This window comes from Nuphar pumila, chromosome 6 (genome assembly GCF_984573655.1).
Source record: "Nuphar pumila chromosome 6, dmNupPumi1.hap1.1, whole genome shotgun sequence".
NCBI classification, from domain to species: Eukaryota; Viridiplantae; Streptophyta; class Magnoliopsida; order Nymphaeales; family Nymphaeaceae; genus Nuphar; species Nuphar pumila.
In genome coordinates this window covers 82,599,982-82,614,766 of record NC_143254.1, presented here as the reverse complement: position 1 = coordinate 82,614,766, position 14,785 = coordinate 82,599,982, and the positions used below count along the sequence as shown (strand labels likewise).

The 14,785-nt window shown below is 37.4% G+C and overlaps 1 protein-coding gene across 1 annotated transcript; it reads right to left on the bottom strand.

Moving 5' to 3' along the window:
* Positions 1 to 10,381: 10,381 nt before the first annotated feature.
* LOC149834969 (zinc finger protein 4-like) lies at positions 10,382 to 10,894 on the bottom strand. Its single transcript, XM_090009494.1, has one exon. The coding sequence runs from the start codon at positions 10,892 to 10,894 to the stop codon at positions 10,382 to 10,384; it is 513 nt and encodes a 170-aa protein (XP_089865620.1).
* Between the last annotated feature and the right edge of the window lie 3,891 nt (positions 10,895 to 14,785).

The window sequence follows — 14,785 nt, the reverse complement described above, 5'->3', positions numbered from 1 at the left end:
AAATAAAGGATTTGGTAGTGATCGCAACTGACGCTAAATCTCTTATATGTTATAAATGTGTATGTCACAAATTGCATGCGATCAACGATACATGCACGTCCAAGGTAATGTCAAATTCATTACGCCCTACTATATATATTAATCTAATATTAAAATAATTGTGTTTAACATTAGATGAATTCGATCATATTAAAATAACACAAATATCCTTAAAAGAATGATATTTTTTTAAAATGTGTAGTTACATTTTTTGGCATTATAGGTCTTTTGAACTTGGAGAAAATTAAAAAATTAAAACCTTTTTCCAAAAAAATAACTTTATGAAGCTATAGAAGTTACTTTTTGATACATCTTTAAAAAATATCATTATTTTAAGATTGTTTTAGTGAAGTTGAATCCATAAATACAACTAATTTAATGATATATATATATAAAGCGAGAAATAACACAAATGATAGGGTGCTCGGTGAGCACCTATTCCCTTTTAAAAGCTTTGATTTTTCAAAATTAGCGAGTTCTATTGTTGATCAGCTATGTAACACCAACACTCCACTTGGGGGGTGCCGTACTCGTGTCGATACGGGTACCGTCTCCGGATGCAGTGCGTGTACATCATGGATCAGGTTCCACACTGCATCGTGTTGGTTCCCTCCCCCCTCCCCCTCCCAGATTTCCCCTCTTGCTCAGCGCTCTCTGCCCTAACCCCACGACTCCCTCTCTATCTCTCGGCTCTCTCTGCCCCTCGCAGCATCACCTCCACCCTCGCAACGCCACCTCTCTCAACCCCTCACAACGTCACCCTCTTTGCGCAGCTCAGGTACTCCTCTCTTCTTTGTCCCTCTCTTTGTCTCCCTCTCAACTCGCCTCTCACATCTTTGTCTCCCTCTCGACTCGCCTCTCTCATCTGTCTCCCTCTCGAGTCGTCCTTCGCATCTCTATCTCTCGTCGCCTTTCTCATCTCTATGCTTCTCTCTATCTCCCTCTCGACTCGCATCTCACAACAGAGGTCTTTCATACTCTATAAGTTATTAATTGAGGTTGGTAGCTGGAAGAAACAAAAGCACATGAATATGGTCAGAATCTCTCTCCCTCTTGCTAGCAGGGGCTACACAAGTAATTTTGTTGGACTGAAGAGTAATATCCGTGTTACCTGCTGGAAGGGCACCAACAATCTCGAAGTCTGTATCTCATGAATACTGTCCTCATTGCCTCTGAAAAGAATTGTTGTGGATGCCTTGTCTCTCAGAATGATTCTCTCAAAAACAAGGAGAGTTATTCTGTTTTGTCAAAGTACCATTATTAATCATGATGAGTCTGCTGCAAGTTTCCGACCTTGCTGCAAATGATTCAAACAAAAAGATCTGGTCAGTCTGCTTATTTAGAAAGAACTTGGGAATTGATGAAAATTTTGCTGATATTCCACGGGACTATGCAAATAAACTTGTGACTTTTTTCTTTTCATTCCAAAAGCTGCATACTAGGTGATACATAATGTCCTCATACTACTCCGTTTATAATTTAGATTATTCAGTTTCTAAAATTAGTTTGTATTCGGTGTATATTTTCAGTTTATATTCAGATTGTTTTTTATTTTTTCATGTATGGTTTGTTGATTTATTCTTATATGGTATTTTTGCTTTGAATTGTTTGATTGTATAGGATGGCTGATAAAGGAAAGCAAGCTGCAAGTGCTAATAGCTGACAACAAATTCAACTTGTGCTTCTAGTGTGGCATCTGATGATCAGCCACTATGGGCCTGAGTAACAAAGTTGAGGAAATGTCATGGAGGGAGGGTGGGATATTTAGGTATAAATTTTGTGATATGGAGTTTAGTGGATCATACAAAAGAGTAAAAGCCCATATCTTGAAAATGAAAAAACAAGGTATTAGGTTGTGCACTCATATTGATGATATCATACTTAAGCAGTTGAAGAAGGAATAAGAAAATGCAGATAAAAGAAAGGTCATGGTGGCATCCAGTTGTATTAACAATTGAAGAGAAGGAGATTGGATGTTAGCCAAAAAATAATTAAAGGCTCATTTAATGCACATGGAAGGAAAGAAATGGATAGGCAGTCTTTTTTCAAATTTCATATCATTCAATGTAGCTAGAAATCTTTATTGGAATGATCTAGTTACCTCTTTAGCAAATTCTAACTTCAGTGGGTATGTGCTTTCCCAGTTCAGAGAAGTTACGAACAGTCATTTTGGGAGAGGAGATAGCAAATATTGATAAACTGTTGGAATACAAAAAGTTTTTTGGGCTGAAAGTGGTGTTTTCATGGTGTTTGATGGGTGAACCGATATACAGAGGCACCCTTTGATAAATTTCATTACAGCTTCAATAAATGAGCAAATGTTTTTGAAAACAATAGACACATCTGAGTAGGAAAGGATATGAAGTATATGAAAAGACTTTTTGTAGAATGCATCAACGAAGTTGGAGATGACAAAGTTATTCAAATCATTAATGACAATGCAGCGATATGTAGAGCAACTGGTATATCTATGGAGACTAATTATCCTCACATATTTTGGACTCCTTGAGTGGCACATAGTTTAAATTTGGTTCTTAAGAGCATAAGCAATCCGTCAAGCATAAAAAAAAACCATATTGCTTACAAGTTGTGTTCATGGATTGAGGGGCTAGACAATGACATTAAGAATATTAAAAAAATTGTTGTAAACCACCAGAGGGCACTTACTATTTATAATAAACATTCTGATGTGAAATTATTGAAAGTTGTTGAGACTCATTTTGCGTCTATCATTGTTATGTTTAAAAGAATTAAAGAAGTGAAGAATGCACTATTTCAAATGGTCATTGATAGTGATTGGGCTTTCTATCATTATAATGATGTTGCAAAAGCCCGAGCTATCAAAAGATGCATTGTTGATGACGTGGTGGGACAATGTCATTTATTTTCTTGAGTTCACATAGCTCATTTGGAAGATGTTGAGGATTGTTGATCAAGCTGTTCCTATGCTGCATAGGGTTTACGATATGTGGGATACCATGATTGAGAAAGTGCAAAATGTAGTTTTTAAGCATGAAAAAAAAATCTACATTTGAAGACTCAATTTTTTATGATCACATGCACAAAATATTGATAGCACAATGAAACGAGAGCAACATCCCCTGCAGTGCATGACTCATTCATTGAATCCAAAGTACTATGGGTAAACAGTGACTAGGTGAAGGTATTGGTCGAATGCCACCACATAAGGATTCAAAGTTAACAAGAAATAGGGTTCTTTGTTTTTATAGGATTTTTCGGAATGCAAAACAAAATATGCATGTGCATAGTGAGTATTCAAAGTTTTTTTTGGCATGATTTGATGGTTTAGAGGGGTTGATAGATAAAGTGTTAGTTTGGATCATGGATCCGACCCGATCCACCTCGAGATGCGTGAGCGGTGGCATGTTTGTAATTAGTTCTTATTACCTGTGTAAAGTTATGTCCTGCACTGTACCACTTATAAATAATAAGTAAAAAGGGAAAACCCTATTGCCGCCGACTACTCTTCTCTCTCTTCTCTCTCTTCTCTTTCTTCACCTCATCTCTAACCCCTGCAGGTTGGTATTTCTGATATTTCTGACATGGTATCAGAGCACAGGCGCAGAAATCGATCATCTGGAAGGCCTATAAGGACCAGCGCGTGAAAGGACGTAGGCTCTATTTCTGATCTTTTATTTCTGATCTTTTCTCTGTCTCTTTTTCTTAAATCAGATTTCTCCAGTTTTTTTTCTTAATCTGATTTCACGCATCCCAGTTTCACGTATCCCTATTTCTCTGTCTTTTTTTCCCTTAATCAGATTTCTCCAGTTTCTCTTTTTCTTAATCTGATTTCACGCATCCTAGTTTTGTGTATCCTTATATTTCTTTCGATTCCTTTTCTTTTCCAATATTTTTCCTGGTTCACACGTTACACAGCATTGCTATTTCTCTGTGCACACAACATTGCTATTTCTCTGTGCACACAACATTGCTATTCCTGGTTCACACGTTACACAACATTGCTAATTTTTTTTTTTTGAATAACGTGTGTGTGTGAAGATTATTTTCAGCACACAACATTGTTCTTTTCCCTTCAATATACTATTAAGTACAGTCGACATTTAATATTTTCTGGTTTGCACATCACTATATTTCTGTGCAACGTGTGTGCTGATATCATTTCCAGCACACAATATTGTTGTTTTTCTTTCCCTTAATACACTGTTAAGTACAGTTTGGCCTCTCATTCTTCATATAATCCATGGATTCCAAATTGAACCCTAGTTTTCTTACTCACCTCATGACCCACAAGTTATCCCATGACAACTATTTGCTTTGGAAATGTCAAATTGTGCCTTTTATTCGCAGTCATGGTCTTTATGGGCGATCACCCGCCCCACCTACACATATCATGCAGGAAATAACAGGTGAAGATGGGAAGGTGAGTCAACTTCGAAGCACCAATCTGGCTTATGACATATGGGTACAACGGGATCAGACATTAGTTGCTTACATAACCTCCACACTTTCTGATCGTGTTTTACAAACTATCTCTGATGACCAATCTGCTGCCGAGTTGTGGAATGGACTAGCTCATTCTTTTTCTCAGGTTTCCAAATCTCGGGCTTTGCAACTCAAGTGGAAATTCCAATCCATGCGAAAAGAAAACAAATCTATTACAGAGTTCATGGGGGATGTCAGAGTGATTACAGATCAGTTAGCTGCCATTGGAAGTCCTGTATCAGATAAGGATATGGTACAACAGGTATTAGGTAGTCTTGGACCTGAATATCGCATGTTTTGCACGGCACTCCAGGTTGTCTCAGTCCTTCCATGTTTTGATGATCTTCAATCTAAGCTTTTGCAATATGAGGTCAGTTTAAATCAGGAACACGCGTCAGATGATGCTCATCCTGTGATGATGACACATACCCCTATTCAAACAGGAGTTTTATTTACTCCCCATCGTCCCAATGGAACACCTATGAACAAAGGAGGATTATTGCCTACACCAGGTGGAGGAGGTATTGGTTCAAGCAGTGTACCACGAGGAGGACGTGTTCCTACTTGTTTTCTATGCAACAAGCGGGGACATGTTAAAGCAAACTGCTGGTACAATCCTCAGAACCGGAACAAATCAGGGAGGCCCGATAGTAGGCCAGGGCAGAAGGCAACTCATTAGTTTGCCCGTACTCCTCAGGGACAGGTTCTTCCACAGGACGTACAAAATATCCTTATGACTACTTTCAATCAGATGAACTTGCGCCAAAATGAGGAAGGTATATGGTATATTGATTCAGGGGCAGCAGCACACGTTACTTCTGATGCAGGTAAATTTTCTCACTTGACTCCTTACACTGGAAATGGCACTATAGTCATAGGAGATGGATCTCACCACCCCATCTCTCACACTGGAAATATCTCCCTTTCTTTGCCTGAATCTCAATTACCCTTATCAAATGTCTTACTCACACCTGCTATTCAAAAGAATATCCTATCTGTGTCAAAATTAGTTGATGAAACAAATTCTTCCGTTGAATTTACTCCTTCTTTTGTTTATCTTAAGGACCTTCACACCAAGAAGACGCTCGCTAAAGGTGAACGGCGCGGGAACATGTACGTCTTTGAAGAATCTCATGTGCCTTTGAAGACGTCGTCTTTCGTAGCCGTGGCTTCTTCAGCTTCTTCCTTTCCAACATTTTTGAGTCGATCTACAGATCATAGTTCTTCATCTAGAGTCTTGAAACTTAATAAGCCAGACTTATGGCATCTTCGTTTGGGTCATTGTAGTCAAGTTTTTCTTGACAAGTTGTCTGTTAAAGGTTTAATACCCGCAGTCAGTTTAGAGTCAAAATGTCCAAGTTGTCACTTATGCAAAAGTCATGTACTTCCTTTTCATAGTATCAATAAAAGAGCAACAAAGCCTTTTGAGATCATATGCTCAGATGTTTGGGGTCCTTCACCCACTGCCTCTCTTTCTGGATCTCGATACTATGTACTTTTTCTTGACTCTTACACTCGTTTTAGTTGGATTTACTTCATGAAAAACAAACATGAGGTTTTCAAGTTGTTCAAACAGTTTCATGCACTAGTCCAAAACCAATTCAATACCAATGTTGTATATTTCCAGTGTGATGGGGGGGAGAATACATATCCCATGATTTTAGTGAATATTTGAAGGAGCATGGCATTACCCGTAACATTTCTTGCCCTCATACCCCTCAACAAAATGGAGTTGTTGAGAGAAAGCACAAACATATTGTTGAAACAGCCTTGAGCATGATGCATACTGTGGGCATTCCTTTTTCCCTTTGGACCGAGGCTTTCCATACAGCTGTTTACGTTATCAACAGGTTGCCCATGACCATCCTTGAAGATAATTCTCTGTATTTTGTTCTTTATAATTGTCATCCATCATATAAAGAACTACATCCTTTTGGTTGTGTATGTTATGTTCATATTGATCATTCATTGAGAAATAAGTTTCAAGACAGAGCTGTACAGTGCAAGTTTCTTGGGTATGCAGATGACTATAAGGGATACAGGTGTTATGATCCTCATACAGGCAAAATTCGGGTATCCAGAAATGTTGTTTTTGATGATGAAAATTTTGACACTTTGGGTTCATCTTCCACAGATACACAGGATAGTTATGATCCTTGGCTCAGTGACTCACTTTTATATGACTCGTTGCCTCATGAGGATTCATCTTTATTGACAGACAATGAACCCTATACTTTCGATGTGGAACCACATATGGAAGACATTCTTCCTACAACAACATCCTCACGTTTTTCTGGTCTTGTTTATTCTCGTAGAACTCACCCAGTCAATGATGAGACTCCTCTACGACATTCCACTCGGGTTAGACATCCTATAGAGCGCTGGGTAAGTTATAACAATTTCTCTTTGGATTTTCAAACATTTCTAACCAGAGTTTCCAAAGAAACAGAACCTTCCTCTTTTCATGAGGCTGTCCATTCCCGTGCCTGGGTAGAGGCGATAAATGAGGAAATGGAAGCATTGCATGAATGCAACACATGAGAAATTGTGCCAAGGCCAGATAACAAGAATGTTGTAGGATCCAAATGGGTGTACAAGATCAAGCACAAACCGGATGGCAGTGTTGAGCGCTATAAGGCTCGTTTGGTTGCACGAGGCTTCACACAGCAATATGGGCAGGACTATGATGAAACGTTCAGCCCAGTAGTAAGACTGGGCACAGTCAGGATTGTCATTGCGTTGGCGTTACAACATGGATGGTCACTCAGTCAACTTGATGTTAAAAATGCTTTTCTGCATGGTGAACTAAAAGAAGAAGTTTACATGGAGCAGCCACCTGGATATAGCATGCATGATTCATCAAATTGGGTATGTAAACTTCGACGCTCTCTTTATGGATTGAAACAAGCTTCTCGATCTTGGTTTGAAAGTTTTTCCACAAAGATCTAGCATCATGGGTTCAATAAAAGTGTTTTAGACCATTCATTGTTCGTCTTCAAAAGTGGTTCAGCTATTGTTTGGGTGCTTATATATGTTGATGATATCATTATTACCGGGAGTGATGAGGATCACATATCTTGGGTTAAGTCTATGCTGATGGCTAAATTCAAGATGAAAGACTTGGGTCCCTTGCGATATTTTTTGGGTGTGGAAGTTGATAGTCGACATGAGACTATTACATTGAGCCAACATAAGTACACTATTGATATTTTACTCGCTACAGGGATGGAGAATTGTAAACCAATTAGCACACCTTGCCTTCTAAATCATAAGTTAAGTGCTAAAGAAGGCACTACTTATCATGATCCTACTTTGTATCGTCGAGTTGTAGGGATGTTACAATACTTAACATTCACTAGGCCTGACATAGCATACTCTGTCCATCAGGCCTCTCAGTTTATGCATGCTCCTACAGATGCACATATGGAAGCAGTAAAAAGAATCCTTTGGTATTTAAAGGGTACGATTGGAGATGGTTTGATGTATAACAAAGACACAGCTTATACGTCAGGACATCGACTATTCACCTACACAGACGCGGACTGGGCTGGTGATCCTGATGAGCGCAGATCAGTTTCAGGGTATTGCATCCTTATCGGCAATAATGTTGTAACATGGAGTAGCAAGAAGCAAAAGGCAGTGGCGCGATCTAGTACTGAAGCCGAGTATCGTGCAATGGCAGCAGGAACAACCGATGTTACGTGGGTGAGACACCTACTGCAAGAACTACAAGAACCGATCTCGTCCTCTATGTTTCTTTGTGATAATCAGAGTGCTATTAATATTGCATTCAATCCCATTCTTCATTGTCGCACGAAGCATATCGAAATCGATCAACACTTTGTTAGACAAAAGGTAGAAGAAAAGGAAATTGAACCTACATATGTTAGGTCAGATATGCAAGTTGCTGACATTTTTACCAAGGGATTATCCACTCATCAGTTTTGGGCACTTAAAGACAAGTTGAGCATGATCAAAGACCATACTCAACTCGAGGGAGGCTGTTAGTTTGGATCATGGATCCGACCCGATCCACCTCGAGATGCATGAGTGGTGGCATGTTTGTAATTAGTTCTTATTACATGTGTAAAGTTATGTCCTGCATTATACCACTTATAAATAATAAGTAAAAAGGGAAAACCCTATTGCCGCCGACTACTCTTCTCTCTCTTCTCTTTCTTCACCTCATCTCTAACCCCTGCAAGTTGGTATTTCTGATATTTCTGACATAAAGATGATGATTATTCCGTCACATATAGATATGACTACCTTGTACTTCAGTATCTTGCTTTCAAGCTACTAGCACAACCTTCAACATCTTCTTGTTGTGAAAAAAATTGGAATACATGTGCATAAATTCGCAACATTAAAAGAAACAAGCGTGGAGAAGATTTGGTGTTTGTGCATTGTAACCTCCGATTGCTTTCATGAGGCAAAAAAAGAATTAAGTATCAAAATTATAAATTTTGAATACTTTTAATTTATAATTTTGATTTTTGTATTTACTTCTTTGTAGTTTGTATATCAAGTTTTATTGAACATCTAATACATAATGATTTAATTTCTTTGCAAGAAAAAAAAACACTAATTTTGATATGTTAATGTTGAAGATTTTGATTTAGAAGAGGATCATGACTTTAAAACTCTGAACATAAAATTAGATGATCATATTTTTTTATTATCCATTGATATGAGTGATGATGAAGAAATAAATGAGCTATGACTTTTTTGTTATGGCCTTTTTAAAAAAATTGTCTTTTTGGTAAGCTTTTTATTTGTTAACTTGATAATTGATACCATGTATATGAATGCTTTCATATATTTTTGTTTGATAAGTGCTAATTGTTAGGTATTATTTGAAAATGTTATTAGCTTGTTATAACTTTTTTTTTAAATTGTTAATGTGTTAGTTGTAGCTTGTTGCTTTTCAATTTTTACTTGTTATTGAATTTTGATTCTTTGAATAAAAGTTGTTAGCCTGCTACTAGTTTAGTTGGTTGTTAAATGTTAAATTAATTTAAGTTGTTGCCTTGTTAGAATAATGAAACCAATTTATTTGAATATATATATATATATATATATATATATAGCCGTGTTCCCGTACTCATTTTTTGAATTTGTCATGTCTTACCTTCCGTACCCCTACCCGTACCTGTACTCGTACCCATGTGACAGCTGATCAAACCTTATAGATATGATCTATACACATTTTCAAGTAGAAAAAAGTTTTGTATCTTGTGATATTGATGTTTTCACAGTTTTTAAGACCTTAAAAAATCAACGGCCCACGGTGTACCAAAATTTCATGATTTAAAAACATTATTTTATGTCCAAAAAAGTGATTCAAGACATGATTCATATCAAATAAACTATGTTGAACAGCAGATTTTCAGATTTTTCAATGACATTGCTCACACTGTTACCAAGTTTCTCCCTGTCCTTGCACTTTTGACATTTTAACTGAGAAAATTCTCTCCCTTATTTATCATACATTATTCTCATGGGCACACTTCAGTTACAGGATTTAGAAATAGTAGACAACGAGGAAAGAGGCATCATAAAAACATGGCTGTCAAATTGTTCCTCTTTGTTATTCCTAAATGATTGAACTAAGCAGATTGTCATTCAGTAGACTTTGCAAGAAGGAATTTTGAGCAGCAAGATGTTCATGATTTATCACTGATCACATAAAAGGAGCTTTATATCAAGTTAATCAGATCATGATCTCTCGAGTTATGTAAGTTGTTGGAACTTTATGGGATACCGTTGTACCAACCAATAGTTTTATACCATTGAAATCTATCGTATGCCTTTTTCCCTCTTGGTGGTAACAAATAACAAATGAAAAACAGCAAAGGGAAGAAAAAGAAGTTGGATTTCAGAGACTAAGAGACAAGTCCAGCTCCACTATCTCTGGTTCCCTGGTCATGTTAGTGACCAAGTTGCCACTAGCAGGGTCCATGCGAAAGCTTCCAGGCCACATGAATTCCATGGCTTCTTCCATCATAAAAGGTGACCAAGCTGCGCCAAAGTTCTCCTCAAACCTCGCCACGTTGGTGCCTTCTCTGTGCGCAGGTTTGTGAACAAGTGCATGAGGGTGAACACCCAGAGAGCGCACATATGGAGCATGAAAGGGCATGCCTGTGCCAGCTCCAAGCCTTTGAGTTCTCCTCGCTAGCCCCCTTTCCCTCTTGTGAGCATTCTGGTGGCCACCTAAAGCCTGGGAACTGTGGAATTTCCTCATGCAGAAGTTGCAGGAGAATACTTTTGAAGGTGGCTTGGATGAAGCATCCACACCAACACCTGTCTCACTGGTTCCCAATCTCAAATTCAACCATGATGATGATGCACTATCATCCTCCAGTGAAGTTGGTTTGCTTGTTGTTGACATCTCTCTCTCTCTCTCTCTGAAATTAGTAGAAGATGAATTGGTAAGGCTGTGCAGGGTGATGAAATCTGCCTTATATAAAAGGAGGAAGAATATATGGAAAGGGATGGAGAACAAGCATCACATGAAGAGTAAGTGAAGTTGTTTCCCTTAGCTTTTTGGGGTTCTTTGAATTTTCCTCATTTGGGTCCCACAAGGTAATGCTTGGTATAGTAGAAGCAAGAGCAATGTCAATGTCACGGTTGCGCATGTACAGAGCTTCAGATTCCCTCTTCCTTACCATGAATAACAGAAGTTTTACATGAATTTGATTCTCTAATCCCGTGATGCTCCAACGTCTTTCTTTCTCATTAAAGGTGATCAGCCTGTTATTATGTCAACTGTCAAGCCAAGTGGAGGTTTTTCTGAATTAGATAAACGCTATCAGATATGGTTACTTTCATTTATCTTATTTGACAGTTTTGTCGATAAATATTTGAGGCCTCATCTGACATAAGGGGGAGCAAGCTGGCACATTGAGGAAAGAGGCTAAGTATTCAGTTTTTTTTCTAGGAGCAAAAGATGCCAACTTTTTATTGATATTTTTTTATAATTTGGACCCACGGAGTTATCAATAATGCTGATAAAATGTAAGAGGTGGGTGCACTTTATTATTGTGACCATTATTAATATGGTGTCTTTATGTGGGTTCTGGACTGCTCTAGAGAAGTGGACAGAAGTATGTCTGCATCCGTTCATTCAGGACCACTTGTAATTCTCAGATATCTTTTTGTTGTGAACTACAAATGTGGAGATAAATCAGGCACAGTGCTCTCTCAATAGCACATGCTGCTCTATTGTGAGTTATGTAAATTATGGTGTTGTTTTTGCCTCTCTCTCTCTCTCTCTCTTAATAGATTAGAGTATAAACCCAACCCTTGAACAAGTTTATGGAAGAGATTTGTCTCAACCATGGCCTCCCACTTACCTACGGTGCCGTGGATATGCATGGTGGAGGATTGGAGATGATGCCAACAATAATGCTGCAACAAATTTGTTCAAGGGTTGGGTTTATACTTTAATCTCTTATGTTTTCAGGGAATTCGGCAGCAGTTGTTGCACCTGCATCAAACTCCGGTGAAATCGGTTTGGAGCTTGGAGCTGAAGGGAGCGCTAGGCTAGAAACAGATGGGTACCCTAATCTGAGCTCAGTTGAAGCGAGATGATCGTGCATGTGTTTTTTAGCCCTCTGATGGTGGGTTGAACATGTGTGTGGTGCAAACCTCGGTTGAACACGATAGGGTATAGAATTAAGAATAACCGCAATGTAGGGTTTAAGAGGTTTTGAAAAAAGATCTAAGAAAACAGAGAAATCTAATAGGCTAAAACGGCTCAGTAGGCTTGTCGAAAAAGAGATTCCGGTTAATATTTGATATAGACTGAACTAAGGGCTTGCTGGACACTTAAGAATATGTGTTAAGGTTATGATAGGTTGTTGGAGGTCATGGAACAGTAAAACAGGTCGTTGGATGGTTGAGATGCTCAAACAGTAAAAACATGAGTTTTCTGGTTAATCAAGTAGATACACTTTGAAATTCCACTAGAGGGGGGGTGAATAGTGAAATACGATGCAAATTGATAAAATAAAAAATAAGGCAATAAGGCACAACACAATAAACACAGGATTTATACTGGTTCGGTCAAAACCGTGACCTACATCCAATCCCCAAGCAAACCACTTGAGCTTTCCACTATAACATCCGAGTCACCGGATAAATAGTACAACACCCTCTTCCTCAGAGGTCTTCTTCTCTCAACAGAGAAGGGGCACACCCTCTTCCACAGAGGTCTTCTTCTCTCAACAGAGAAGGACAACACCCTCTTACACAGAGGTCTTCTTCTCTCAACAGAGAAGGGCAACACCCTCTTTCTCAGAGGTCTACTTCTTTCAACAAAGAAGGAATACAGTGAATAACAGAAAGTTACAATACTTCCTATAGAACCTTCAGAATGATATGAATGCACGAATGAAGGATTCTCAGAATGTTCTCTTCTTTTCACTCAGAAGATACTCTTTGTCAAAGAGTTATTCTTGACTTTTTCTCTTTCTTTTTCTAGGCTCTTTTTCAAATATCGAATAGGATTTTTTCTCGTTGTAAGCTCACATGTCCATTCCTCTGTTGAATAGTTCATTTGAGTGTGTTTATATAGCTTTAAAAAAGTAGTCGTTACTTTTTGAAATCGTAGCCTTTTTTAGATGTGAAATGTCATGTCATTTCAAAAAACATCTTTAGAGAAATTCAAGAAAGTCTTCTTTCCATAAAAGTAAAATATAAGGTACACTAGTCGTTGTAATATTTTAGGTAATATATATTTTATGTAAAAAGTCTATTTCTTACAATAGTACATTGAACGTTGGATTGTAGGCTGTCATGTAGTTTTGTCTTTATCCTAATTAATGATTTGTGGTACATAAGTACTTCTTTACTTAAAATGAGTGTAAGTACAATAAATGCTTTGAGATATTTATTTGTACATAGTCATATCAAGAGTTTTCTTTATGATGTGTTTTTCAAAGTCTACAGAGAGAATGAAGACTTCAAGTAAGTCGACATTCTTGAGAAGGATATTAACAAAGATTTCTTACAGGAGGTATTTAATGCTATACAAAGAGAATGATGACTTCAAGTAAGTCGACATTCTATGGATTTGTAAAAAGGTAACTAGAGTCTTTTCAAAACATATTATATTTGTTTTTCTTTGTGTAGCCGATTTCATGTTTTGTCTTTTTCCTATATTTGAAATCATTTCTTTAAAGAAGGTAACTAGAGTCTTTTCAATAAGTATTATATTTGTTTTTCTTTGTGTAGCCGATTTCATGTTTTGTCTTTTTCCTATATTTGAAATCATTTCTTTAAAGAAGGTAACTAGAGTCTTTTCAACAAGTATTATATTTGTTTTTCTTTGTGTAGCCGATTTCATGTTTTGTCTTTTTTCTACTTTTAAAATCATTACTTTTCAAGTTGTCTTGTATATGATATAAGGTACAATTATTACATTTTGAAATCATGTCAAAATTCCTTTTTCATAAAGGGTTGTAAGAAGGTACAATTATTTATTTTCAAAAAGGAGCTTTTTGAAACTATCGTATACTTTTATGAAATAGCTTTTATGAATAAGTATGTAATATGCAATATGCATGCTTCTGAAGGTTTTGTTACATATGACTTTAAAGAAGAAAAAATCTTCAACTTGAGGTAGCCGATCTCTTTAGATGGTCTTTAGGAATGCATGACTCAACAAGCTTTTTCTTCAAGGAGTATTATTGCACCATAGTTGTACTTGAACAGGAGGTCTCCATCCTTTTTGAGTGAGATATCCTTGCATCAAATACTCGTTAGATATATGTCAAAGCATATACAGTCATAATATAACATTTTTCAAGAAGACATATTATCATATTATATGAAATCAAATAAGACAGTGTATCATATTATGTGACATCAAAACAGAGTTTCTCAACATTCTCCCCCTTTTTGATGATGACAAAATATGCTCCCCCTATCAAAAAGACATTATGCATAGAAATAATACTTATCATAAAAATGAAAAATACGAGTATTTTTCTCCAATAATGGAGACAGGTTTTCTCCCCCTTTGTCATAGACAAAAAGGAAGGGATCAGAGTAAGAGAGTTATTACAGACCAAAAAAAAATAAATTATTACAGTCCAAAAACAAATGAGTTTACTCCGAAGGTGGAGAGGATTGAAGTGAACGGGTGGCTTGATCCGACTGGAGGGTCTGTAGAGTCTGCTGCAACGAGGCTTGATTGCGAAGTATGCGATCCTGAGAACGCTGGACATCCATCAGTGCAGAGAAGTAATCAAAGTTGGATGTTGGATCTTCTTTATCA